Genomic DNA, 25,852 nt, shown 5'->3' on the forward strand with positions numbered 1-25,852 from the left:
ACATTAATTTGATGCGTAAAAATGAGAATTTTTGGAAATTTGTAAAGTAGTAGGTACAATGGTAATAAGAAAACTTAAAGGTGGGATTTTTGTCATTTATCCCTCAACTCAAGTAATCTTCATTTGTCCATTATAAGTTTATAATTACAAAAATCTTTCAAACTGATACAATGATATTAGCGCTGATACATTAATCTGATGTGCGAGATACATTAATCGGTAAGTAAGATATATTACATTTTATATGTGATACACTAATCGAATGTATATTTTATACATGATACACTAATCTGAAGCGTGATATACATTAATCTGATGCACGAAATACATTAATTTGATGCGTTTGATACATTAATCTGATTCATGAAAATAAAAATTTTTAAAAATTTATAAAACTAGTTGGAGAAAATGATAATAAAAAAACTTAAAGATCAAATTTCTGTCATTTATACTTTTTGAATTTAGATCATCTTGACTCAATCACACAAAGTAATCAACCCATCCCCTCTCCCCACCCCCTCACAAAGTCAACCTAACCCTCTCATTTGCACAACAACTTCTAACTTGCTCATTGTAAGAAATTCCATGTGTCCATAAACTATGGAATAAAATATAACCTTCAATGGTAATTCTTTGACATATCTTTTAACTATTTTCAATGATTTCCACTATTTTAAAGTAGTTTTCAAATAAATAATTTTATTTCAATTTTTCTTAAAAAAAATCCATGCATGTCAAATTCAAGGTCAAATAGTTTATCAAACATAAATTATTAAATTCTCGTAAATTCAAACCATATCACATAAATCAAAACAGAAAAAATAGTTCAGTATTGATACCCATCCAAACCAAACAAATGCTAGAAAAGACTCATTAAGAAGTAATACACACTCCCCTTCCTCTAGGCCCCCACCCCTACCAGACCACTCAACAGAATGAGGAAAACACTAGATAGTTCTTTTATTCTGTTTTGTCAAGGGTGCTACATAAAGTAAAAACTATTTCACTTGGAGACTAATGAAAACTAACAAAACAAATTATAGTTGGGTTGCTTCTCTATAAAGGGTAAATAAATTGAGACAAATGATAAAGATACTTCCCCTAAGCTTTACATGCGTGACGTATATAAAAAAAAAAAAAACTTCAACATGATAAAAAAAAAATTGAAATGAATAAGGTATATACTTTCTTTACAAAACATATATATTAGAAAACTAAATAAGCTTGAAACATAAAGTAAAAGATTTAATTAATTTGTCAATGTTTAGTGCTACTACAATATAGTTGGGTAATATTCTTGTTACAAATAAAACAATAACAAATTAATGGTAGAGCGATCTTCTGAGTTATTATCTTAAATCAAATGTATGACAACATTCGATTAAAAAAAATGATAATGGTAGTTGTTTTAATTTCCATCTACAAATGCATACTCAAAAGCTAAACTATCACTCTGAAATAGTCTTCCCAAAGAAGAATCTCCCTAAAAAATGTAACATAATATACCCTACCTAGTTTGTTCAATTAATTAATTACTCCAAATTCTTTGTTTTTCTCTCTTTATAATCCCCTTCTATTTCCCTCTCCTTTTCCCAACCCAAAGTTCCTCCTTTATATTCCCTTTTTTTTCTTGATTCTAAAACTCCACTTCAAACACTATACCACATTGAGAAAACATACACATAACACAACACAACACAACACATATGGCCACCTCCTCTATTTCTCTCATTTTCTTCTTGTCCTCTCTTCTTTTAATCCCTTCACTCCTTGCCTCTTCACCTTTACAAAATCATCAATATGTTGTTGATCAAGTAGATAGGTATGTTTTTGGCACACATGCATGCCCTTAGCTATTGTTATTTTTATTTAATTTCTCATTTGATGTTCTGAACCTACGTAGAAATCGTTAACTAAATCTAGATATAATTAACACACTGCAAGACTCTTTACTATTGACTACTTTTTCCTAGTGATTCGTTTAAAAAAGAATAATCAAATGCTCTTGTATATTTTTTACTTGATTTCAAATTTCTTATTCTTCTCTTAATTAATAACATATTTTTATATTTTGAAATCACACAATTTACAAAAATATTTATTTCTTTCTTATAAACTCCACATCTATAAATTAAACACTTTCACATAAATTGAACAGATACAAAATATCCTAAGTATCTTACTATTATCTCCCAACATTTTTAAAAAAATGTCTCTTTTAACACGTGACATGACTTCGATCCCAATATATTTATATATAACTAGTACATTAGGGAACCTATTTAATAAAGTTAAAATTCGAACTCTACGAGTTTGACTTTTTTATTTTTTGTGTTTGTAGGAGCATAAATGTGTCACGGAGGAACTTAGGGTATTTGTCTTGTGGGACAGGAAACCCTATAGATGACTGTTGGCGTTGTGACCCAAACTGGGAGAAAAATCGTCAAAGGCTAGCTAATTGTGCTATTGGTTTTGGAAAAAATGCCATTGGTGGTAGAGATGGAAAAATTTACGTCGTTACCAATTCTGGTAACGACGATCCTGTTAACCCTAAACCGGGGACTCTCCGGTACGGGGTTATTCAAGATGAACCATTATGGATTATTTTTGCTAGGGATATGGTCATTCAACTAAAAGAAGAACTTATTATGAACTCTTTCAAGACTATTGATGGAAGAGGAGCTAACGTTCACATTGCAGGTGAAAATTATTAGATATATTTCAATACTAATGTTTCGATAAAATATTAAATTCTGAATTCATAATTTCAGATGTTTGGTTAATTTCTCTTTTATCATAGGTGATCTTTTTTTAAAAAATATTTGCATTGGAGTACGTGTTGAAAATGTGTTTAAACTAATCATTTTTTTAGTCTATATTTTTTGGGTGATATATACTTTTTTTAAGTTAAGTGTTAAAAATACATCCAAATTATTTAAATTTCATATATAAACTATTGAGAGTAGGAGAAATATACATAAACTATTATTAATTAGTTTTGAGAAACAATTTTTAAAATAGTTAGTTATGCGTTGCCACTTTTTGCCTCAATGGAATTGTTTTCCACGTGGTAATTCATGTCACAAGCTTATAAATAATTATTTAAGGGGTAATTGAGGTGTGTTTCTCAAATTTATAAATAATTATTTAAGGGATAACGCTAAATGACTTAAAAATTTGTTCCAAAAATTTAAAAAGACTATAATATCATTTTTATTTTAAAGTTAACCGATCTTTTTGTATTTTTTAATTAAAAGATAATTAATATTAAAAGGATAAAAATATTTAAAAAGATAAAATAACATAGTGCAAAATATATTATTTTATCATTCTGGCCAAGTTTTAAGTGCGCGATTAAAAAAAACGAATAATTAATTATATGTATTTGACATTTCACTTTAAACACAAACAAAGAATTTAAATCAAAATTATTAAATTTTATCGAATTTGCAACCACCATGTTATGGCTTTCGCCCTTCTTCTGCCAACATTAATTAGCGTAACAATTTATGGTTGGCCAAGATTCCAACAATACTTGTAGAGGAAAGTTATTTGTCACTCCAACAAACTTTTACTAATCAAAATTTCAACTTTCTCATATAACAAACGCAACTTTGATCAAGCGAATTATTATGAATTTGATATATTTTTTTCAGGTGGACCATGCATAACAATACAATATGTGACTAATGTTATCATCCATGGAATTCACATACATGATTGTAAGCAAGGTGGGAATGCTATGGTGAGGAGCACCCCACAACACTATGGGTGGAGAACTATATCGGATGGTGATGGTGTGTCCATTTTTGGTGGGAGTGACATTTGGATAGATCACTGTTCTTTGTCTAATTGTGTTGATGGTTTGATTGATGCTATAATGGGGTCCACATCAATTACCATATCTAACAATTACATGACTAAACATGATAAAGTGATGTTATTGGGACATAGTGATTCCCATGTCCAAGACAAGAACATGCAAGTAACCATTGCTTTCAATCACTTTGGAGAAGGCCTTGTCCAAAGAATCCCAAGGTAAACATAGTATAATTTATGTGTTAGGCCAAAGTAACTACGCTACAACAAAAATAACTTTTAGCGATAACAAATATATATATTAATAAAGAGTATTGTAGCATTACTGAAATTAGTTAATTGTCATTGAATTCAGTGTTGCTATAAATATACAAAGAATGTTAATTGTCTTAAAAATATATATTTAACTGCAATTAAGCTATTCTCGTTAATTTATTATTACGAAAGATCATTTTTGATGATGTTATATATATATACACACACCAAAATTTGGTCTAGTCCATTTCAACTAACACATAAAATCAGTTGAGAATTACGCTCTTCCTTAATAAGATAATCTATAGTCAGTCACACAAGTATTTTATGACTTGTTTTAGATCACAAATTTTACGAAAAATCTTTGTCATTCTTAAACTTTATGTTTATAAATCAAAATTCAAACACAATCACAAAACTTGAGATGTAGGAAGTAACATGTTTGGCTATACTTCTGAAAAGTCAAAAGGCTTTTTTTTTTCTTCAGAAAATTGAAATGTTTGACTAAGTTTTTAGGTATACGTAAAAAAATTCTTAGAAGACTTTTGAAAATCTTGACCAATTACAATAAAAACTTCTAACAAAATCAAAGTTTTTAATTAAAATAAACAAATTATGAAAATTTAGTGAACTATATGTTATATGATTTGATAAAATTGTTGGGTTAATATTTGAAATTGATGCAGATGTAGACATGGTTATTTTCATGTGGTGAACAATGACTATACTCACTGGGAAATGTATGCAATTGGTGGTAGTGCCAATCCCACTATCAATAGCCAGGGCAATAGATTCCTTGCTTCTGATATTAGATTCAGCAAAGAGGTACATTGTTATTATTAATTTATTCGCGCACAAATAATGCATATATTATAATCTCTTGCATAACTAGATCGTAAATTAAATTAAAATTTCATGTATAGGTGACGAAGCATGAAAATGCACCAGAAAGTGAATGGAAAAATTGGAATTGGAGGAGTGATGGTGACTTAATGTTAAATGGTGCATTTTTTGTAAAATCAGGAGCTGGAGCCTCTTCAAATTATGCTAAGGCTTCGAGTTTGAGTGCAAAGTCTTCTTCACTAATAAGCTCCCTTGTGTCCGGAGCCGGTGCCCTGAGTTGTCGAGAAGGTTCTCGTTGCTAGTTAATTAAAGTGTTTTCTAACAAAGACGAGAAAATATTATTTTTATGAAAAAAAGGAAGGACTTTATTTGAAGGGGGGAAAAGACAGGAACTCTATTGTGTAACTTTTGTTTTTTGGCATCTTTGTGTTTATGCCTTTTTGACTTTTGATTATTAAATACAACCTCTGCAGAGTACTCCAGAAGTGTTGATTTAATTACTTCAATATAATTAAAAATGTATTGCTATTAATTTGATTCTTGTGAATGTTTTTATCTTTCCCTCTCATTATATTGTTTCATATATATGGGACAAAAAGGGGTGACAAAAAGGTCAAAAGGACAAAATTGGTTACAATCGATATATATAATGAAGGATAGTAATTTACAATATGGTTAAGCCGAGTGACAAGTGAAAAACCACTTAACATATAGAATTAGTTATTGGGAGTTGGGGAGGGAGGAGATATAAGTACATTTATGATAGTCGGAATTTTGTTAGATAATATGATTTAATATGTTCAAATAATATTTTAATATTATTTGTACATCGCGCAAATACGTATACTAATGGATATATGAATGAAGACAAATGTAAAGATTCAAAGCAATATCAACCAAAACCATACAAAGTGATAGAGCCATTTCAACTACCAATATTCATCAAGCCAATGGGCATGACCTAGCTATTTGGGGATTATTGCATTTGCAGGCCATATTGTCCTTAGTAATTAATATGCACCATATAATTAAACATGTTAGTAATCTAATAACCTTCCAATGATGTCCCTTATTAACAATAGAATTATGATAATTAATTAATATCCCACTCTTTAAACGAAAGGGGATTAATTATTTAATTTAAAAACTTCTTATCATGTAGTAGTTGTTAATTAAGGCATACTAGTATTCAAGCATAATGACAAAACCGTCGTACACTCCTCAATTTGCTCTTTTTTTTTTGTGTGTGTGTGTTGTAACTACAAATGTCATTTCAATGTCCAAAGTTTTTAATTTCTTCTTTTATTGAGAAAAATAATTTTTTTTGGAAGTATTGGAACAATAAAGTGCTTAAGAAATCACTCCTAAAGTCTAACAATGCTCCATGAAAATTTTATCATATATACTCCTTATGTCCACTTTGATTTGTCATGTTGGGCATTTCGAAAGTCAATTTGATTAATTTTAAAGTTAAATTAGATTATATTAATTCAATATTTTTTTAAGAAAAATTTAGATACTCAAAAATCATACGAAAAGTAGTATAAATTGCAATTTTTTGTATATCAATATGATAAAAATATACATCGTAAAATGCTGATCAAAATTCTTATAGTTTGACTCTAAAAAAAGAACAATAATAGTGTGAGGAGAGACTATATTCTTTTAACTTTTTAAAACGATTTTTTCTATAAAAACACAATGATTTTCGTTTTCCTATTCAATGATGAGAGAATATCAAAATTTACTTTAATACTTTTTCCAAATTCTCTTCCTTAATTGAAGCAAACAGTGGTCAAATATAATTACAATTTACAGTGATTTGATATAATTATAGTGTTCTTAGCCCCTAGGACTTACATGATTTAATCATGTGGAAGACGATCACAAAAAAGGAAAAATATTGACCTAACTGGAATTTTAGTTACTAGTGATGAGAGTCAACTGTTTTTTACTTTTTAGGGACACAATAATTTCTATGGTTGAAATTTCTCAGTCCCTGCCTTTTATAATGTGACATACTTTTTAAAGAAAATTTTAGTTGAGAGTTATATTTTTACTAAATTATAAAGAAGATACTTTTTATTTTATAATTGGAACAAATAAGTTGAAATAATTCTTTTTAATTATTTATGTATTAGTTATTTTATTTTCTATCATGCATAAAATAGTATGCAAAATTTTTATAAAAAAACATATGTAGTACGTAATTATAAATCATATATTGAATTAATTTTATTCTGAAATAACTCACATCCTAATCAACTACCGAACATGATATTATTTGTGCAGAATATACTATGCCAAATTTCTATATATAAAACATATGTAGTACCTAGTTATGAAGGTTTGATTATCTAAATTGTAAATCAAATTTTGTATTAATTTGATTCAGGAATAACTCACATCCTAACCAACTACCAAACATGATATTACTTATGAGAATATACTATGCCAAATTTCGATATAAAACATCTGTAGTACCTAGTTATGAAGGTTTGATTTTCTAAATTGTAAATCAAATGTTGTATTAATTTTATTCAGAAATAACTCACATCCTAACCAACTACCAAACATGATATTATTTATGCAGAGTATATTATGCCAATTTTCTATATAAAACATATGTAGTACCTAGTTATGAAGGTTTGATTTTCTAAATTGTAAATCAAATTTTGTATTAATTTTATTCAGAAATAACTCACATCCTAACCAACTACCAAACATGATATTACTTATGCAGAATTATACTATGCCAAATTTCTATATAAAACATATGTAGTACCTAGTTACGAAGGTTTGATTTTCTAAATTGTAAATCAAATATTGTATTAATTTATTCATAAATAACTCACATCCTAACCAACTACCAAATATGATATTACTTATGCAGAATATACTACGCCAAATTTCTATATAAAACGTACGTAGTACCTAATCATGAAGGTTTGATTTTTTAAATTGTAAATCAAATGTTGTATTAATTTTATTCAGAAAAAAACTCACATCCTAATCAACTACCAAACATGATATTACTTATGCAGAATTTAATATGCGCATAACTAATCACCTCCAAACCAACTATCAAATACGATATTACTTATAAAGAATTTAACATTTACATAAGATCACTTCCAAACCAGGTATCGAACAACTCCAAACATGTTATATAATTAGGCTTAATCTTGACATTAACACATCATATTTTTTTTCTTCTAGAAATCAAGTTTTCATGTGCTTAAAAATGGGTCCAACCTAACTAATTAATTAGGTATCTTCAAGTACCTAAAAATGTCTTCAATCAAATTATCATATTTTTGGGCCGCAAACCTCGCCGTAACTCCACACCCAAGAGCAAGAGAAGTGATGCTTTGAAGCACCACGCTTGACATTATTGTCATTCGATCAACTTGTAAACATGATAAATTGCCAACACAAAGGACCCAATTGGAGAGGTTATAGAAGCGGCGAACATAACACGAATCAGCTGAACTTAATATTTTTTGCTGCGTATAGATATGAAAATTATTAAAACTACCTCAAATTTTGCATTTTGAATTCAAATTTGCAAATGCACCACGTTATATGAATCACATGTGTATGTTTGTGGGTTCATAATTCACACACTAATCCTCATAGGTACTCGTGATAGGCCGGCTAAGTATAGTTAGAAATATCATCCGAAATTAATATACGTTAGAATGAATATCAAGTGATTGATATTATCTCTTATAATCAAAATGTCTTATTTACAAGAGCGAATCAATTAAAATTTGATCAATCAAGCACACAAACATGTAAATATATTTTGATCAATCAATCATAAAAAAGGAAGTGATTCATCCTTAATATCGACTTAATTTAAATGTTAATCTTTTTTAAATAACTAGGATATGGAGTTGTGCTTTTCTCACATGAAAATGATTTGATTCCGTGAAAGAATTGTGGATTCTCTAGTTGTTCAATTAAGGATGTATAAATTATATACATTACCAATAATATGTTGAGATCTAATGAACACATTGTCATGACCCCTCTTATTGAAAAGCCACATAACAAACCTCAACCTCTTAATTAATTAGTGTGTAAACTAAATTAAATATAATTAATTGTCCATAATAGGTGAAATTAGATAGGTATAAAAGATAGATTATACATAATTTGATAGAAAGATTAAATTATAGTAGTGTAAAAATTATTTTTATTTTATCAACATACGTTATAACTAAAATAAATATATAAAAAATAAATGAATATAGCTATCATCCATGGAACGATATAACTAACTTTAGCTATCAAAATCACTTTTATATAGCAAATAACATGCCCTACTTTTAAGATTGACACATGTTGGTGAAATTACAATTAGGCTCTCTTTCAAGTTTCTACCGATGTCATAATCACAATAATTAATGCAATTGAATTTCAGATAAATTACAGGGTCAAATTGAATCTCAGATAAAATATTAGGTACCAAAATATATAACAGATTAACATAGTGAGCAAACTGGATTTAGACAAAACCTCAGGGACCAAAAGTTAAACTTCATTCCAAAGACGAACCTTTTCAGCGGAAGATTTTTCGTTCGGCGTCCAAAATGTCAGAAATTCCGGCGTCCAACTCCGTCAAAATTCCTTCAATGAAGTCAGAATCTCCCGTCGTTGACAGGAACTCCGGCTCCGTGAGGTTACAGCCACCACTTCAGTATCAGCCGTCGAAAATCGTTTTGGCTGACCTCAACGTTGACCCTCCTGATTCCGACGGCAAAGATTCAGTACCCGTAGCTGCTGTATCTCCTATATGTTTATCCAGGTTCTACTTGATACTTTTATGAAATAAAAAAGAACAAATGAAAGAAGAAACTTGAATTGTTTAGAGTTTTCGGATTTTTTTTTTTTTTTCATTTGAATGAGGCTAGGCTTGATTCCACATTTGCACTGTAATAGTTTGCACAATTTGGAACTATTTTAGTTACAATTTTCGAAGTTGGAAAGTACTAAATAGGAAATGATCATCTTCATACTCAAAGTAAAACTCTTTGATTCACCAACTAATAAGAGTGGCATTCCTTTTGGGAAGGAATTAGTTGTAAGTGAAGATGAATCTATATCGTATTGTTAGAGCTGTTATTAAAAATTCAGTTGGCTGCCATGAAACATGTGAGAAATACCAACAACAACAACATAGCTAATGTAATCCCACCAATGGGGTCTGTGGGGGTTAGAATGTATGCACCTTACCCCTAACTATGTGGGAGTAGAGAGACTGTATTTGGTAGACACTCGGCTAAAAGAAAATAATAATCTAAGCATGATTGCGAGAAAAATATGAGAACAAAATAGCAAGATACAAAACAAATGAAGCAACAAATAGTAATACAAATTGAAGAATAAGAGACTACGTGATTACTAGATAATACCGCTAATAAAGAGAAGAGGAAAGGAGGAGCCTAGCCCCCCCACATCTCCCACGTTAAATGTGATAACACTCGGCTACCTACTAACCTTCTACTCTAATCCTCGACCTCCAAACCTTCCTACATGTCCTCAGTAAGTTTAAGTTGTGCATGTCCTATCTAATCACCTTTCCCAGTTCTTTCTCGGCCCACCTCTGCTCGATATGATGCTTTGTTGTTTAGCTTTATTATGTTGATATTATTGCTGGGACAAGAATAATTTATTACTTTAACCTGGGTCTGATATATTTGCAGGGTAATAGCTGATGAAATTTGTCAGGATAAGCTGAAGAAAGACATAGAGATTGCAGAAACAGAAGGTAAACAATTGAAAAAATTGGGAAAATGCCGTTCAAGAATGGGTAAGTTAGACTGTCCTCCTGATTGTAATGGAGCTGATGCAGAGGCTGATCATAATGTTCATGGGGTCCCTTCATCTCGGGAAGAAAAAGTTAGCAGTCTTAAAACTGTGAGTTGTATTTTGATCCATTTATATTTGCTATATTGATAGTTGGACAAGGTTGACAGGAAATTTTGCATGAACTCGAGTTCATTTATTTGCACAACTTGTACATATTTCTTGAGACCAACTTGATGTTTCATGATGAATATTTTGACTTATGTTTGTCTTTTGTTACCTAGATTTGTGTCTGTATCTATGTTTATAGGAGAGCTAATCCTTTTAAATGTTTTCCATGTCATATTTTTTCATCACTTGAATTGAATGCAGTGTTTTCAAATGCAAAAAGTGAGAAAGCAACAAAATCCACGGGACTTGAAACGAAAAATGAGGATTGAAGCATATAATTAATTGAAACGTTAAAATACCAAAATATGAATTTAGTATTACAATAATTAACTTGTAATTAAAATAACTATTTTCAGTATTAATATATTATACTGTCTATATTCAACACAAGGGGTAATTCGCTGATTGTGATCTCCCTCAGATGATTTGTAACTATTTGCTGGAAGTTGAATAATATACTTTCTATGCTTTTAACCTAAAAAAAACACAAAGGTGGAATTTCTTTCTTAGAAGGATTGTAAATGGTTGGGAAATAGAACGAGTACATCTTTTGCTTCAGCTGCTAAGGAACATAGCTTTGGACGGCAACAGAACTGATTCTACTAGATGCAAGGGGCATCCCAAAGTTCTAGGAGAGTTCTTCTTGATTGTGCTTCACCTTGTGCCAGTTTAATCTTCTGCTTTTCTTTTCTCTTAAAATAAGGGTAATTGTGCTAGTAAAATCATCTGTTTTGATTGTCAGAGGAAAGAGTAGTTAAACACCTTCTTGGTGCAGTTGTTTAAACTTTTGCTGGATTCATCTACTTTGCTTGTAGGGCTTGATACATGTTGCGCGAAAAATGCCAAAGAATGCACATGCACATTTTGTACTTGGCTTGATGTATCAAAGGATGGGTCAGCCTCAAAAGGTAGCTTATGGATTCCAGTGTTCTTTTCCTGGGTCTGTTTTCATTCTCTCTCTCGCACTGAACAGCTCATTCTAGGCGATTCTGGCATATGAGAAATCGGAAGAAATTTTAGTTCGCTCTGAGGACGCAATAGACAGGCCTGAGTTGCTTTCTTTAGTCCAGGTTCATCATGCACAGGTATGAATGAACTTACACTCAGAGAAATTGCAAATTTTGTAATCAATGTTTCTCTATTAGTTTTTCAAACTTAAATATGTAATTACTGCTAACCACATACTTACACATCTCTTCCTGGTGCAGTGTATTCTGCTTGGAACCTTGGAAGATTGTAGTTCAGATGAGGAATTAGACCCTGAAGAGCTTGAAAATATTCTTGCTAAACTTAAGGAGGCTGTGAAATCTGATGTTAGGCAGGCATCCATTTGGAATGCTCTTGGCATAATACTTCTTAGATCTGGTCGTTTGCAGGTGCTGCTATGTTTATATTTTGGCTTAACTCATTGACATACTTGGAACTTTCTTTGATTATCGTTTGGCACTTGTGGTTATTGTAGAGTGCTATATCAGTTTTCTCAACTTTGTTGGACATTTCCCCAGACAACTTAGATTGCCTCAGTAATCTTGGAATTGCTTGTCTCCAGAGGTATAAAGGGGCATTAGATTACTTACTGTGTTAATGTCATCATTTTAATATTCTCGTGTTTGATCAAATAATACTAATGAAAAATAGATTGATCGTGAAGCTAAAAATAATTGGAGAGGTGGAGAAGCACTTGTATTTATGTGTTGAAAAGGGCAAAGATAAAGAATATCATATATGCTAAATGATGTTTTTATTGACATTGCAATTGTAAAGGAAAAAAATCTATGATTTATACTGTTCCATTTAGTGATGAGTAAATCTTTTGTGCTGTCGCTTCCCTATTCATTGTGAAACATATAGTTTTCTTTGCTTTTCAGTTTGAATTAAAATATTTTTAGGGGACCTCAAGTGGTAAAAACCCTTTGGGTTACATAAATGATCACAAAATGGGAACAAATATGACATTGGATTTCTCTTTTCCTGAAGTCATGCACATTTGATCATATCTACTGATGATTCAACTTGGCCGCTGGAACTTCTCTCTTTCATTTATAGACAATAGAATCTTCAGTATCATATCTTGCTTAAGCCGTGTGGAAGTGAAATTTGAGTTATGAAGGCTTGAAAGTCTCAAAATAAATTATGTTTACTAATGTTTGATTATGCTGAAGAAAAGTTTTGACCCATTATGTCGAAAAAGGGAGAGAAAAGGTTAATCAACTCATACTTTACTTTGATTGTGGATACTGTTCTGATTATAGAAATTTTGCCTAAGCTTTTCCAACCTTGTAATGTGTCTCTTAGCTGCTCACTCTGATTTATTGGCAAAAACGATGCAATAGCTTCAGACAGATGGGGTCTGAAGATAATAATGTCATAAACTTACCCCTCAAAAAACAAAGTATACAGACCTTAGATTTCTAAAACGATAACTTTTTATGATGGTCGTGATCGAGCTATGTTGTATGGGGCATATTGTTGATATCTATATTTCAAGGAAATAGCGAGATAGACTAGGATTGCCACACATTGTATTGGAGCAGGTGGATAAAATAAAGGTTCAAATTCGGCGTCTTGTGTGATAAAATATGCCGCTAAAGGTAAGTTTTATAAAGTGGTTGTTAGACCAACTATGTTGTATGGGGCGCAATGTTGGGCGGTCAAGAACTCGCATGTTGAGGGTAAATATTGAAATGGATTTATGGGCACACTAGGCAAGATAGGATAAAGAACAAACATATTTGAGGCAAGGTGAGAATGACCTCCGTGGTGGACAAGATGGGCAAAGTGAGCCGAGATGGTTAGGGCATGTGAAGAGGAGATGCTCAGATTCTAGTGATGAGATGTGAGAGGTTCACTATGGTGGGTCTGAGTGGAGGTATAGGTAGGCAGAAAAAGTATTAGGTTGGGGAGAGGTGATTAGATAGGATTTGAAACACCTACAGCTTACCGAGGACATGGCACTAGATTGGAAGATATAGAGGTTGAGAATTAGAGTAGAAGCTTAGTAGGTAGTCACACTATCTAGTTTCCCTTATCAGTGGTATTAATATTTCTTTTCCTCTTCCTTCTTATACTTCTTATTATTACTTGTTATTTCTTTTGCGTCTGTAATCGTATTATTTGTTTGTGCTCCTAGTATTGTCCACTTGTGGAATTTGACTAGGTATGATGTTGTTGTTGTTGTTGGCGGTGGTGGTGCTCGGGCTAGCTTTTTTGCACCTCGACTAGTCCACTAGCATCTTCTCCCTCCTATCAGTACAAGTACCGGACAACTCTAGCAGCCGAGGCTTAGGCAAATTGGAAGAAATCACCTAGTTCAGGGATTTAAGCCTGATACGTCATAGTCTTCCACTTCATTGACCACACCTTTGGGTGCTTAAAAAGCGTACTGTATTCTGATGGTGGTAATCACCGTTCCATTAAAATAGAAGTGTTTATCTTGTGGGTAGGGAGACCATTTTCAGGAAGTAGCCTACTTATTCTACCATAAATGGGAGAACCTCTATGTATCTATGACTCAGTCACTTCTTAATAATCATCCTTCAAAGCAAATTCCATGACCTTATACAACAAGAGTAATTAAATCTTGCAAATGGTGATACAGACAGTTACCTATTTCAAGCTGTCACCGTTCTTGAGAATCAGATTAACCCATCATGGATTTGAGTGGAACTTTAGGATTCCTGGAGAGGTTGATCAAATGCTTCGTTCCATATAACTTCTACAATTGATTAGATTGTCTTAATAGCAGTCACTGCTTTTATAGGTTTTCAATTTTTCATACGCTGGTATTTTATCAAATGCATATTCTGCTTTCTGATATCTGTGTTTGTCTCTTTGTTTTTGATTGGGATGGGGGATGTTTCTGATGCTGTTAATCACCTTTGGTAGATACTCTAACTGATTAATGTTTCACCAGCCATGTCTTCCTATATTGTTCACTTGAGCTACTTTTTTTGCTGAATTGAATCGCTTTGACAATGTTTTTCCAGTGGGAATCTAGAGCTTTCTGAAAAGTGCTTCCAAGATCTACTTATAAAAGATCAGAATCATCCCACTGCATTAATCAACTATGCTGCCCTTATCTTATATAAATATGGTTCAGTAGTGGCAGGTAAGAGGATTTTGTGTTTTATAATTTATATACTTAGGCCACCAGATTTATGGTTACAGAGCATTGCAAAAATTTACTTAGGCTATCAATTATTTTACTGATGGTGCTCATTAGCATGTTTTGAAACATAGATATAACAATTTTAAAGAAAAAGAAAACAGAGACTAACTAGTAAGCATCGGCTGTTAGTTTCAGGTGCGGGGGCAAATACTCTTTATGGAACTTCTGCAGATCAAGTCACTGCAGCCAATGTTGCCAAAGAGTGTTTACTAGCAGCTTTAAAAGCAGACTCGAAAGCGGCTCACATTTGGACAAATCTAGCTAATGCTTATTACTTGATGGGTGATCATAGGAGCTCTGCAAAATGCTTGGAAAAGGTACTTCTTCAAGGCTACAATCAGCTTTAAACCTCACTTTTATCTGTTCTTTCAAGATATTGATTCCTAGGCTTCTTGAATAGATGCATTAATGTTGATCTTGTATAAGTAATTTACATTCTTTTTCTTTAATGAGTAGGCAGGAAAAATTGATCCTAATTGTTTAGCGACAAGATATGCGGTTGGAGTTCACCGCATCAGGGATGCAGAGAGGTCCCAGAATCCCAATGAGCAGCTCTCATGGGCTGGTAGTGAGATGGCCTCAATACTAAGAGAAGGAGATTCTACTTCGATAGAGCCTCCAGTAGCATGGGCTGGTCTCGCCATGGTCCACAGGGCCCAACATGAAATTGTGTCAGGATTTGAAATTGAGCATAATGAATTGGTGGAAGTCAAGGAGCATGCTATCTATAGTCTAAAGCAGGTAGGCTTTAAAGTTTTTATATTTTTATCTAAGACTTATTACTTAGTTTGTTAAGCTTTAAAGTGCCCATCTCATATGGGATGGGGGGAGTAGTTGAACATGTGATAAGGTGATCTATATGTACTTCCTCTATGGTGCAAGTGGTTACTTACGAAATTGTTTTTGAGTTGGATTGCTTGAACTTTATCTTTTACTGTGAAAGGAAATCAGTTGTCAAACTCTTTCTTGCATGTGTTTACTGCATTTAAGCTTCTTTAATACCTTGCATGTGTTTACTGCATGTAAGCTTCTTTAATTCCTTGCATCTGCTTCCTGACCTCTGATTTTCATTATGTTCTGCGACAGTCTTGCGAAATGAAGTTTGGACTGAATGCTTGGATTTCTTATTCTGATTTTGCAAATGACAGGCAATAGCCGAAGATCCTGCTGATGCTGTTCAATGGCATCAGCTTGGCCTTCATAGTCTGTGTACACAACAATTTAAGACGTCTCAAACGTACCTCAAGGCTGCAGTTGCACGCCGTAAGGACTGCACCTATGCCTGGTCAAATCTTGGTAAATGCATCTCTCTTACACAATGTCATGCACATCTTTTTTCCTCCTCTTTTCTTCTCCATATTTGATCATCGTGAAAATAGCCTTCATGTCTGCTGAATTTTTTTTTGCACTATAGGTATTTCACTGCAACTATCCGAGGAGTCTTCTCAAGCTGAATCGGTGTATAAACAAGCATTGTCGCTAGCTACACCAAAACAAGCGCACACAATATTTTCAAACCTTGGAAATCTCTATCGGCAGCTAAAACAGTATGAATGTGCAAAGGCAATGTTCAACAAATCACTTGAACTGCAACCTGGATATGCACCTGCTTTAAACAATTTAGGTCTTGTATATGTTGCTGAAGGAAAGTGGAACGAAGCAAAGGACTCATTCGACAAGGCAATCCAGGCAGATCTGTTGCTTGATGCTGCCAAATCCAACATGATTAAAGCTTCTAACATGTTCAACATGTATACCAGCATGTCATGATGTCTGCGATTCGCTCTATTAAAAATTTGTCCCCCTGTAATTATTTAGGTGGCGGGAGAAAAAAGAAGGTAGATCTTAAGATTTGGTAATATCAGCTTTTTTGGATTTTAGTTTGTTAAACTTAGCTCCTTCTGGAGTTTTAGCAAAGTAGATATTCTTTCCAAAGTACTGATGTCTCCTGCTTTCTTCACTTCTGCATGACTATAATTCATGCTATAGATGTGACAAGTGCACCAGCAGTGGCCTTCGTTCAAATTTAACTTACTAGAGAATTTGAAAATTTAGTCCAATTAATCGTTGATGAGAGGTTGATACAGGCAGCGTGAATAATTTGAATTGCATTTCACAGTGTTCATGTCTAACTTTCTGGTTTAATGTTATCATGCAGGGTTGTGGTCAACCTGGATTTACCCTGCTTGAGATGATTGGAGCCTTCATTGATTTGAAGCAGTTCAATTATTTCAATCTTGTAAGTTGTCGAAACCATTGTCTCTTAACAAGGAATGTCATTTTTGGAATTGCTGGTCTTTTTCTGTATGCAAAGTTTCTACAGACAGGATAGAAATGCCAAGTTTAATAGCAATGCCAACTTCTTGAGGAAAATCAACTCTACAATATTCCATTTCTAAAGGTTTGTTAGTTTTCAATGTCAGGGTTTATCTTCTTCTTGTTATTGCTTGCTATTATTTCTTACTTGTCATCAGCCAGGGTCTATCGGACAATCTCACAATATAGGATAAGGTTTGCATGTGCTCTATTGTCCTCTCTTCCAGTTTGTGGAATTATATTGAGTATGGTGTTGTAGTTTCCAATTTCAAAGGTTGAAATTGTCAAGCATAATTTTAGACCCAATAATTCGAAGTATAGACATGTTAGATACTTGATAATATTTGACCTGATTTTTCACCCGATGGTTCTAATTGTACACTCGTCTTATCAAATTTATCTTTTTTTGGTTCTAACTTAAATTTATTTATTTTGATATCAACAAATAAGTTATCTTACAATGATTCATATTAATAATTTAGAAAAGAATTTTGACATTTTACTTGTTCTTCTATCTTACATGTTATTTTATTGAAACGTGTACTTCATAATTTGATGCAGAAAAACTAGTAAAACAAAAAGGAGACGGAAAAATAGGGAAATAGTGGGGGCATGTACGTGGGAAAGTTCATCCGCGTGAAATAAAAAGTATACTTTGCGTGAAGTGTACCATCAACCAACTTATTGCTTCCACTTTCTTTGATATTTGATACTATTTATTATGATAAATAAATATCAATTCATATTGAAAAATTTTACCAAATCCATCATCTTTGATAGTTATATTCCACATACTTGATAATTTATAAAGGTCAAAAATATTATTAACCTATTAGAAACGATTTAAATATATTTTTTTTTTAATTTACCGAATAAAAATGCTCTAATTATATTAAAAATGGTTCAAAAAATGTTCTTACACCTATTTAACCAAATTTGCTCGTAACATTGTTTTCAAACTTAAAATAATGAACAACTTTTATATATATCAAACACAAAAATCATATTTGTATAACTATGGTATGCAGAATTGCGCTTTATAACAAACTTTATGTTTGATAGACTATTAATAGAGTTAATACCTCAGATGGTCACCCAACTATGCACACTTCTCTCAGAAAGTCACTCAATTTTCAATTTTCACTCAAAAATCACTCAACTGTGCACTTTTTTCTCAGAAAATCACTCAACTTTGAATTTTAACTCAAAAGTCACTCAACTATTTACTCTTTCCTCAAAAAGTCACTCAATCTATTAAATTGTTTTTTAATTAAAATTTGTTGATATTAATTATTTATATAGCAAACCAAAAATTTTAAAAAATAAATTAAACGATTTAGTGATCCACCCACCTAACCCGACCCATTAAAAAATATGATATGACCCATTTTATTTGTTCTTTAATCCTAAATTATTCCCTCTCTTTAAAACTTGAATTAGGATTAAAGACAAAATAAAATGGGTCATATCATATTTTTTAATGGGTCGGGCTAGGTGGGTGGATCACTAAATGGTTTAAATAGTATTTTTATTTTTTAAAAATTTTGGTTTGTTATATTAATAATTAATATCAATAAATTTTAATTAAAAAAACAATTTAATAGATTTGAGTGACTTTCTGAGGAAAGAGTGGATACTTGAGTGACTTTTGAGTTAAAATTCAAAGTTGAGTGACAATCTGAGAAAGAAGTGCATAGTTAAGTGACTTTTGAGTGAAAAATGAAAGTTCGGTGACTTTCTGAGAGAAGAGTGCATAGTTGAGTGACCATCTGAGGTATTAACTCACTATTAATATGTATATTTCCCTATATATATATACAAAAGAAGTAATTGTTGAATCTGTTTTGATATACATGTATAAAGTGAGAAGGAGAAAAAAACAAAAGGAAACTGGGCAGAGAAGTTTGTAGGACGAAAATATATGTTTTTGTATTTATATGTATAATTTTTTCTCGATTTGCACAAACACAAACGCAATATAGACATTTGTGTTTGTATAAAGTGAGAGCTGAGTGAGAGTGGCGAGTGAGATCAGAGAAAAGAGAACGAAAATCAATGTATATATACAATTTTTTTTCATTTTATACAAACACAAATATATTTTATACATTTGTGTGTTTTGAATAAAAGTGAAAGAGGCGAGTGAGAGTGTCGAGAGTGGCGAGCGAGATTCACCAAGCAGAGAGGCGAAATAGCAACAATTTACTGCGGGGTACTTTTAAATCAAACTATGATTATATGTTCTATTTATTTATTTTGCTTTGCGATTAACTTTTGCCAAGTAGCTAAAGAGTTTTAAAAGGACCATTTATTTTTATATATATATAAAAAAAAAGACACTGATTTAAAGGTCAAAAAATTAAAATAGAGACACTTGTCCTAAGGAAAGGAAAAAGGGCGATATAAAAAATGTACTGGGGTCACAATCGTCGTTGATTTGGACTTGTTTTGGCCATTGTTCATTTCGCCCACACTGCTTCACTCGACTGAAAATGGAGAATCAGGGTTTTACACTTTGAAATTCGGAGGCAAAACGAAGCAATGGAAGCCATCCAATCACTATACATGCATAACTTAAGCCAACCTACACTTGATAAACAGTATTTAGGGTTTGATCCTCAACCTCCCGACGCGGCGTCATTTTCATCGGAGCCCAATTTTCAAAACCCTAGTCGGGATCTCCCAGAAGTCGAGGAAGACGACTTTGATGATGATGATGAGATAGCGCTGCAAATCATTTTTAAGGAGGTTCAGAATCTGGTGTTGAACCAGGCGTTCAGTGAAGCGAGAGCAAAAGGAGGTGTTTATGAATCCGCTATGGTAAAATCTGGAAGTGAAGATGAGAAAGATGTGCGAATGATAGGTGAAGAGCTTCAAAATCTGGTGGTAGACCAGGCGTTCAGTGAAGAGAGAGCAAAAGGGGATATTAATGAAGGAAATGGAAGAGAGGAAGTCGGGAATGAGTACGGTGGTAATCGTTATGAAGATGGTGCTGGTTGGAGCGAAAACGTAAATGTGATTGATGTGAAAAACGAGAAAGGTGGTGAGGTGATTTCAAGGGAATGGGGATTTGATCACGATGAAGATGGTGACTATAGTTGGAGCGAAAGTGGAATTGTGGTTGATGTGGAAAATGAGAAGGGTGGTGACGCGGGTTCAAAGGAATGGGGATTTGATGACTATGAAGATGGTGACCTTAGTTGGACCGGAAATGAAATTGATGTGGTAAATGAGAGCGGTAGTAAGGCGGGTTCAAAAGAATGGGGATTTAATGTGGATGGGAGGAGGTTGAGTTACCCGTTAAGGCCTGATGCTGTGGATTGTGCTTATTATATGAAAACAGGGACATGTCAATATGGATTGAATTGCAAGTTTAATCACCCTTCCCGAAGACAAAATCAGGTACAATGTCATGGTTTTGAAGCTGCTTTAGTTGTACTTATTCTATGTTTTGTGGATTGAATGAATGGTTTTGTTAAATAAAAGCAGTGTTGTGGATGAATCTTATTAATAGTGGAGGATTGTGATTGTCTACTGTTTTGTTTGTTTAATTACGGGATTATTAAGTTTTTTTCTTGTGCATAGTGGACTTCTAAAGTAATAGGGATGAAATGGGCCCAAATGGTGTTAAAGGATTCACATGGTAGACCCTGACTACTATGAGATTGAGTGTAGTAGTTGTTGCTACACTTCTGAAGTAATGATGGACTTGAGGTGCAAGCTAACTGAGGGCTGCTTCATAGTTAGTTGTTGGCACTTAAGGGGCACGATGAATCATGCATTGAAATGTGTTGTTAAAGAATTCATAGTATCATCCATCATTGGCACTATTGTAGGGATGAAATGGGCCCAAATGGTGTTAAAGGATTCACATGGTGGACCCTGACTACTATGAGATTGAGTGTAGTAGTTGTTGCTACACTTCTGAAGTAATGATGGACTTGAGGTGCGAGCTAACTGAGGGCTGCTTCATAGTTAGTTGTTGGCACTTAAGGGGCACGTTGAATCATGCATTGAAATGTGTTGTTAAAGAATTCATAGTATCATCCATCATTGGCATTATTGTTTTCTGTAAAGTAGTGAGTTTTACTTGACATCTATACATGAAGTGGATTAATAGGGTGAGTATCTGGAGGTTATGTTGATCTTTGTGGTGTTCTTTCTTCCATTACTACTGTTCATATGCTTAGGTTAGAACTTAGATCCTAAATACTTTTGTGATGCTTACTATGTTGAGTTTGTTGTGACCTCTTCAACAGTGGGCAATGGAGAAGGGCAAGCAAAAGGATGAAAGCGAGGAAAGAGCAGGGCTGATTGAATGCAAGGTTATGAAATTTATCATAGTTAAAAGCATGAGAATAGGAAAATCTTTGTTTCTTCTATGCTTGATCTTTTGACTAATTTGGTTTGATGTTGAATATTGAGTATCATAATGTAAAAAATAAATGTTAGTGCTCTATGAAATACAGACTCTTTGATATGAACTGATAAACTTGTTTATTAACATGAACCTAGTATCTACCATTTAATATATGCCAGAAACACATGAAAGATGATTTATGGTAAAAATCTGTTCTGCATTTCTGTTATCTTGTGATTTGGCTGCATGACCATTGCAATCTGACATTATTGGGTTACTGAAGTAGTTTGGCTTAATACAATAAGGTTGCATTAAATAAGCATGGTTTAAAATAATTGTAGGTTTCTCTACTTTTTTGTATACTAGTTGCATACGGGATTTTTTCTTCCCTTCATTTCAATGAATTTACCTTTTTACTAGATTAGAACAAAACTCATGTATTTCAGAACTTGTTTCTTAGCCCCTGCTCCTCATAAGATCATGCGGAGAAAATAGCAAATTGTCATAATGACGAGAAACTAAAAGTTGACTTTTGACCATAATGTTTTAATTATGTACTGGTAATTTCTGAGGGAGAACCCACCCGTGGTGCATGGAAGCTCTTCCTTTTTTTAGTAGGTAGTTCTTGTCATTTCCTTCACTTACTGAATCTATAGCAGAAGGGATCATGTAATAATTCCTTTAGTTTTGACTGCTTTTCTCATAGAAATTTGTTGGAATAGTTACTTTCTGTTGCATAATAGTAGAATGTAGTGGACTGATAAGAAGGCCATAGATTTGCACCCAAGAGTGTGGCCTATTGGTCAAGAGAACCACGAGGTCTTAGGTTTAAGTCCCGGTGGAAACAAAAAGCAATAGCTGAGTTCTTCTTATCTTTTCAAGCCTTGGTGGATAGAATCATGAGGTACCTGTGCTTGTAGGAGCCAGCAAGTACTCCGTGGAATTAGTCGAAGTACGTGCAGGATGACCCTGACACCATGGTTTTCAAAAATAAAATAGTCATAGATTTCTAAGTGAAGGAGAAAAAAGTTGTATTCGAGGAGCTATTTTAAGTGCAACATGCATAATTTTGTATTTTAGTTGTGGAATAAGTTCATGCATAAAGTTGAACCGACACTGCTCAATGATACATCTTTTTTCTTTTTTATCAGTAAGCAATCCATCTTTCTTTGTCCTGTGTTATGTGGATAGATTTGTAGAACTAACCTGATCAGACATTGACTGATTACTACAGTTTTTACATGTTATTTTATTTAGTGTTGTTAATTCTCTCTATGGTGATATTTAGGACCTCTATGTGATGACCTTCCTATATGTATGCATCAGGATGCTTCTCTCCTTTGCCTGTAACTGGAATTTGCCTCTTAATGGTCAATTTGCTAAGATTCTGACTTGCACAATTGAGTCCTCTTAAGTTGCTGACACAATTGTGAGAGTAGTTGTTTAGTTGTTTCCACACGTGTCTCTACTCTGGATGTGTGGGGAAAAAAAGTTTTTATGCCTTTCGCATATTTTCCTTCTTGGCTCTGTTATAACTTATAAGTTCTTAAAACTTCTATACTGTATTGAATGTAGCATATTTCCTTTTTGGCTAAATTTTTTTCTTTTTCGTTAATCTTGCAGTATTACCTAACAGAAGGAGGGTGCAAGTATGGAAATGCCTGTAAATATAGTCATAGTAAGGGGAAGGGTGCAATCTCACCTGTTCTGGATTTTAACTTTCTTGGCCTGCCAATTCGACAGGTAATGCTCCTTGCTGTCATTCAGAACCTTTTTGAATTTGATAATTATGTCCTTAACGGATTTGTTTTCATTTCAGGGAGAGAAGGATTGCCCTTTCTACATGCGCACTGGGTCCTGCAAGTATGGATCCAGTTGCAGGTTTCATCATCCTGATCCTACTACAGTGACTGGAAACAATCCTTCCCTTGGATACAACAATGGTGTAGCTCCAGTACAAAGTGCCTCCTATTCACCAGTGTCTTCTTGGTCTTCACCACGAGCATCGAATGAGACATCTCCTTTTGTACCAGTGGTATATCCAGCAAACCAAGGCATTCTTCCTCTAAGTCCAGAATGGAACAGGTTTCAGGTAATTTATGCATTAATTTAACTTCTCTGTTTCTGAAATGATTGTTGTTTATGGTTTGTCCTTAAAGATGGGTCATTGTGTCTAATGCTTCAGCAAATCTCTGTCTTTCATTCACGGTATATTGTGTCTGGTACTTCTATTCCATGCAATGCAAGCATTATCAGTTTTGATATGTAAATTTAACGAAGAGAGATCAACTAGTATATTTGTAGCTCAATACACAGAATAGCAGTTAGTCAAGCTCCATGTACCATGTCATTCTATTTTGGTTCAATTAACTACGTGTTTTTTGGACACATTTTATAAAATGCATTAGTCACTGCAAAGAAAAGATTTTCTATGATGTCATACGCTATGTGAATTAAGTGAAGTTTATAATCATTTTACTATTTGTCTTTGTTTGTAAATCATAAAACTTATATGACACAGTGTTTGCCTATTGTTCAATGAGTTTCCTCTGACTGTACCTTGTTTGTTTCTGCTGGTTCAGGCCCCGGTCTATCCAACCTCAGAGAAGAGCCTACCTACTCCTCCAGCTTTTACTGTGAAGGATCCAGCAACTAAGACAAACATCTATTCCCGACCTCAACCACCGTGGCTTGTTGAAGAATACCCTGAACGTCCAGGTCAACCTGATTGCAGTTACTTCATTAAAACAGGAGATTGTAAATATAAGTCTAACTGCAAATTTCATCATCCGAAGACTCAAAAATCATTGACAAACCCTCCGAGTGTTCTCAATGAAAAGGGCCTGCCACTAAGACCAGTAAGTTTTGTCTCTCCAGATTTAAAAGCTTTTTGATACTTCTTAGGAATTCTCTTTTTGAGGCATATGTTGGTGGATATTTAGCTGGTGTTCGAGGACACCTGCTCCTCTTGATGTCCTTAATTTCTAGCTAATGTTTGATGACACTTGTTAGTTAAGGACATGGAAGCAACTTCTTCAAGGAATACTTAATTCCTTTCAAGATGTTTGTTTGTTCTTATATAGTAGTAGTTGGCCAAGATTATAGGACACTTTTATTTATTTCAGACTTTCTCACAATAGATCTCAATTATGGACCAAATAAATGTGAACTTGTGCTTTCCATACAAAGTTTATTTCATTTTGTTTTGTAAATGTAGGGCCAAGCTGTCTGTTCATTCTATAGCCGTTACGGGATTTGCAAGTATGGACCTGCCTGTAAGTTTGATCATCCCGAACATATTGACAACGCACCACCGTCTTCTCCTCGGCCTGCTTTTTATCAGCCTCCATTTGGCATTTCTTCTGCATCAGATGGCTTGAGGATGGCGAGGAAAGGAAATGGAAGTGGCTCTCTAGTACATCAGTCTGTCTAAGAAATCTTTGCATCCATTTCACCCAGAATTTAGAATAGAAATCACATGGTTTACAGACAGACTGGAAACTCTTTATAGTCTTTTTAGCGTTTTGTGTTGTGAAAAGCTCAAGCAAATAGGATTTTGTATATTATAGCTTGTTTTAAGACTGCAGGAGGAATTATGCATGACGATGCAGCAGTATGTCGTTAGGAACATTAACTTAAATCAGATGTGCAACCTCTTCTTAATGTTAGTTCTTGCTCGAGCATGAAAGTTTCATTCCGAGAAGCATGACTTACTATGATACTATCTGTTTTGTCGAGTCATGCTTTGGTCTCTGTCTATCGAAGTTATGTTTTGGTCTCTGTTATAGTTGAATGTGCTAGAAATACTTCGCAGACCTTGAACCTGAATTTAGTTATATGTTGTGCCTAGTTCTTTTGAAATTGAAGAAAATGTTTGTCTCTGCTCCTATGTGCTGCTTCTGTCGACATGCTACTATCCTGCATAATATGTTCTTCAAATAGTCAAATTATCGTAGTTAATTCTCCATTCGTTCTCTAATATCCAACTTTCTCAAATTTAATTTTGTGACATTAAGCTCCCACTAGTAAACAATACTATGAGTAAAATACAGTAATTTGAATGGCTCTCAAATTTAGATTAATTCTCACATTTATCACGAGCCTAC

At 33.3% G+C, this 25,852-nt stretch overlaps 3 protein-coding genes across 8 annotated transcripts; all 3 read left to right on the top strand.

The window, feature by feature from the left end:
• The first annotated feature begins 1,609 nt into the window (after nucleotides 1-1,609).
• LOC107021873 (probable pectate lyase 18) lies at nucleotides 1,610-5,402 on the top strand. Its single transcript, XM_015222595.2, has 5 exons — nucleotides 1,610-1,822; nucleotides 2,342-2,700; nucleotides 3,657-4,038; nucleotides 4,761-4,899; nucleotides 4,998-5,402. The coding sequence occupies exons 1-5, from the start codon at nucleotides 1,707-1,709 to the stop codon at nucleotides 5,217-5,219; spliced, it is 1,218 nt and encodes a 405-aa protein (XP_015078081.1). The 5' UTR covers nucleotides 1,610-1,706; the 3' UTR covers nucleotides 5,220-5,402.
• A 4,029-nt stretch (nucleotides 5,403-9,431) lies between these two features.
• Nucleotides 9,432-17,751, top strand: LOC107021018 (probable UDP-N-acetylglucosamine--peptide N-acetylglucosaminyltransferase SPINDLY). 6 transcript variants are annotated; one of them, XM_015221585.2, is made up of 13 exons: nucleotides 9,432-9,730; nucleotides 10,629-10,693; nucleotides 10,778-10,842; nucleotides 11,718-11,810; nucleotides 11,886-11,987; nucleotides 12,111-12,278; nucleotides 12,365-12,453; nucleotides 14,889-15,010; nucleotides 15,200-15,387; nucleotides 15,527-15,811; nucleotides 16,219-16,366; nucleotides 16,485-16,908; nucleotides 17,229-17,751. In XM_015221585.2, the coding sequence occupies exons 1-12, from the start codon at nucleotides 9,516-9,518 to the stop codon at nucleotides 16,838-16,840; spliced, it is 1,896 nt and encodes a 631-aa protein (XP_015077071.1). In that variant the 5' UTR covers nucleotides 9,432-9,515; the 3' UTR covers nucleotides 16,841-16,908; nucleotides 17,229-17,751. The 6 variants fall into 6 exon arrangements, with proteins under 6 accessions (XP_015077071.1, XP_015077070.1, XP_015077069.1 ...); XM_027917927.1 differs by adding an exon at nucleotides 17,060-17,147 and having other exon boundaries at nucleotides 9,516-9,730; nucleotides 10,629-10,842; nucleotides 16,485-16,925; XM_027917928.1 differs by adding an exon at nucleotides 17,060-17,147 and having other exon boundaries at nucleotides 9,516-9,730; nucleotides 10,629-10,842.
• Nucleotides 17,752-19,753: 2,002 nt separating this feature from the next.
• Nucleotides 19,754-25,533, top strand: LOC107023655 (zinc finger CCCH domain-containing protein 43). The gene is made up of 6 exons (XM_015224414.2): nucleotides 19,754-20,788; nucleotides 21,646-21,711; nucleotides 23,370-23,489; nucleotides 23,566-23,838; nucleotides 24,329-24,604; nucleotides 24,964-25,533. The coding sequence occupies exons 1-6, from the start codon at nucleotides 19,928-19,930 to the stop codon at nucleotides 25,177-25,179; spliced, it is 1,812 nt and encodes a 603-aa protein (XP_015079900.1). The 5' UTR covers nucleotides 19,754-19,927; the 3' UTR covers nucleotides 25,180-25,533.
• The last annotated feature ends 319 nt before the right edge of the window (nucleotides 25,534-25,852 follow it).

This window comes from Solanum pennellii, chromosome 6 (assembly GCF_001406875.1).
Source record: "Solanum pennellii chromosome 6, SPENNV200".
In the NCBI taxonomy this organism is placed as follows: Eukaryota; Viridiplantae; Streptophyta; class Magnoliopsida; order Solanales; family Solanaceae; genus Solanum; species Solanum pennellii.

Coding starts and splice junctions, on each gene's coding strand:
- LOC107021873 (XM_015222595.2), top strand. CDS start 1,707: ATGGCCACCTCCTCTATTTCTCTCATTTTCTTCTTGTCCTCTCTTCTT. Junction 2,701..3,656: donor AGCTAACGTTCACATTGCAG/GTGAAAATTATT, acceptor TATTTTTTTCAG/GTGGACCATGCATAACAATA. Junction 4,039..4,760: donor CTTGTCCAAAGAATCCCAAG/GTAAACATAGTA, acceptor AAATTGATGCAG/ATGTAGACATGGTTATTTTC.
- LOC107021018 (XM_015221583.2), top strand. CDS start 9,516: ATGTCAGAAATTCCGGCGTCCAACTCCGTCAAAATTCCTTCAATGAAG. Junction 15,011..15,199: donor ATATGGTTCAGTAGTGGCAG/GTAAGAGGATTT, acceptor ATCGGCTGTTAG/TTTCAGGTGCGGGGGCAAAT. Junction 16,367..16,484: donor CTATGCCTGGTCAAATCTTG/GTAAATGCATCT, acceptor TTTGCACTATAG/GTATTTCACTGCAACTATCC.
- LOC107023655 (XM_015224414.2), top strand. CDS start 19,928: ATGGAAGCCATCCAATCACTATACATGCATAACTTAAGCCAACCTACA. Junction 20,789..21,645: donor CTTCCCGAAGACAAAATCAG/GTACAATGTCAT, acceptor CCTCTTCAACAG/TGGGCAATGGAGAAGGGCAA. Junction 23,490..23,565: donor TTGGCCTGCCAATTCGACAG/GTAATGCTCCTT, acceptor TTTTCATTTCAG/GGAGAGAAGGATTGCCCTTT.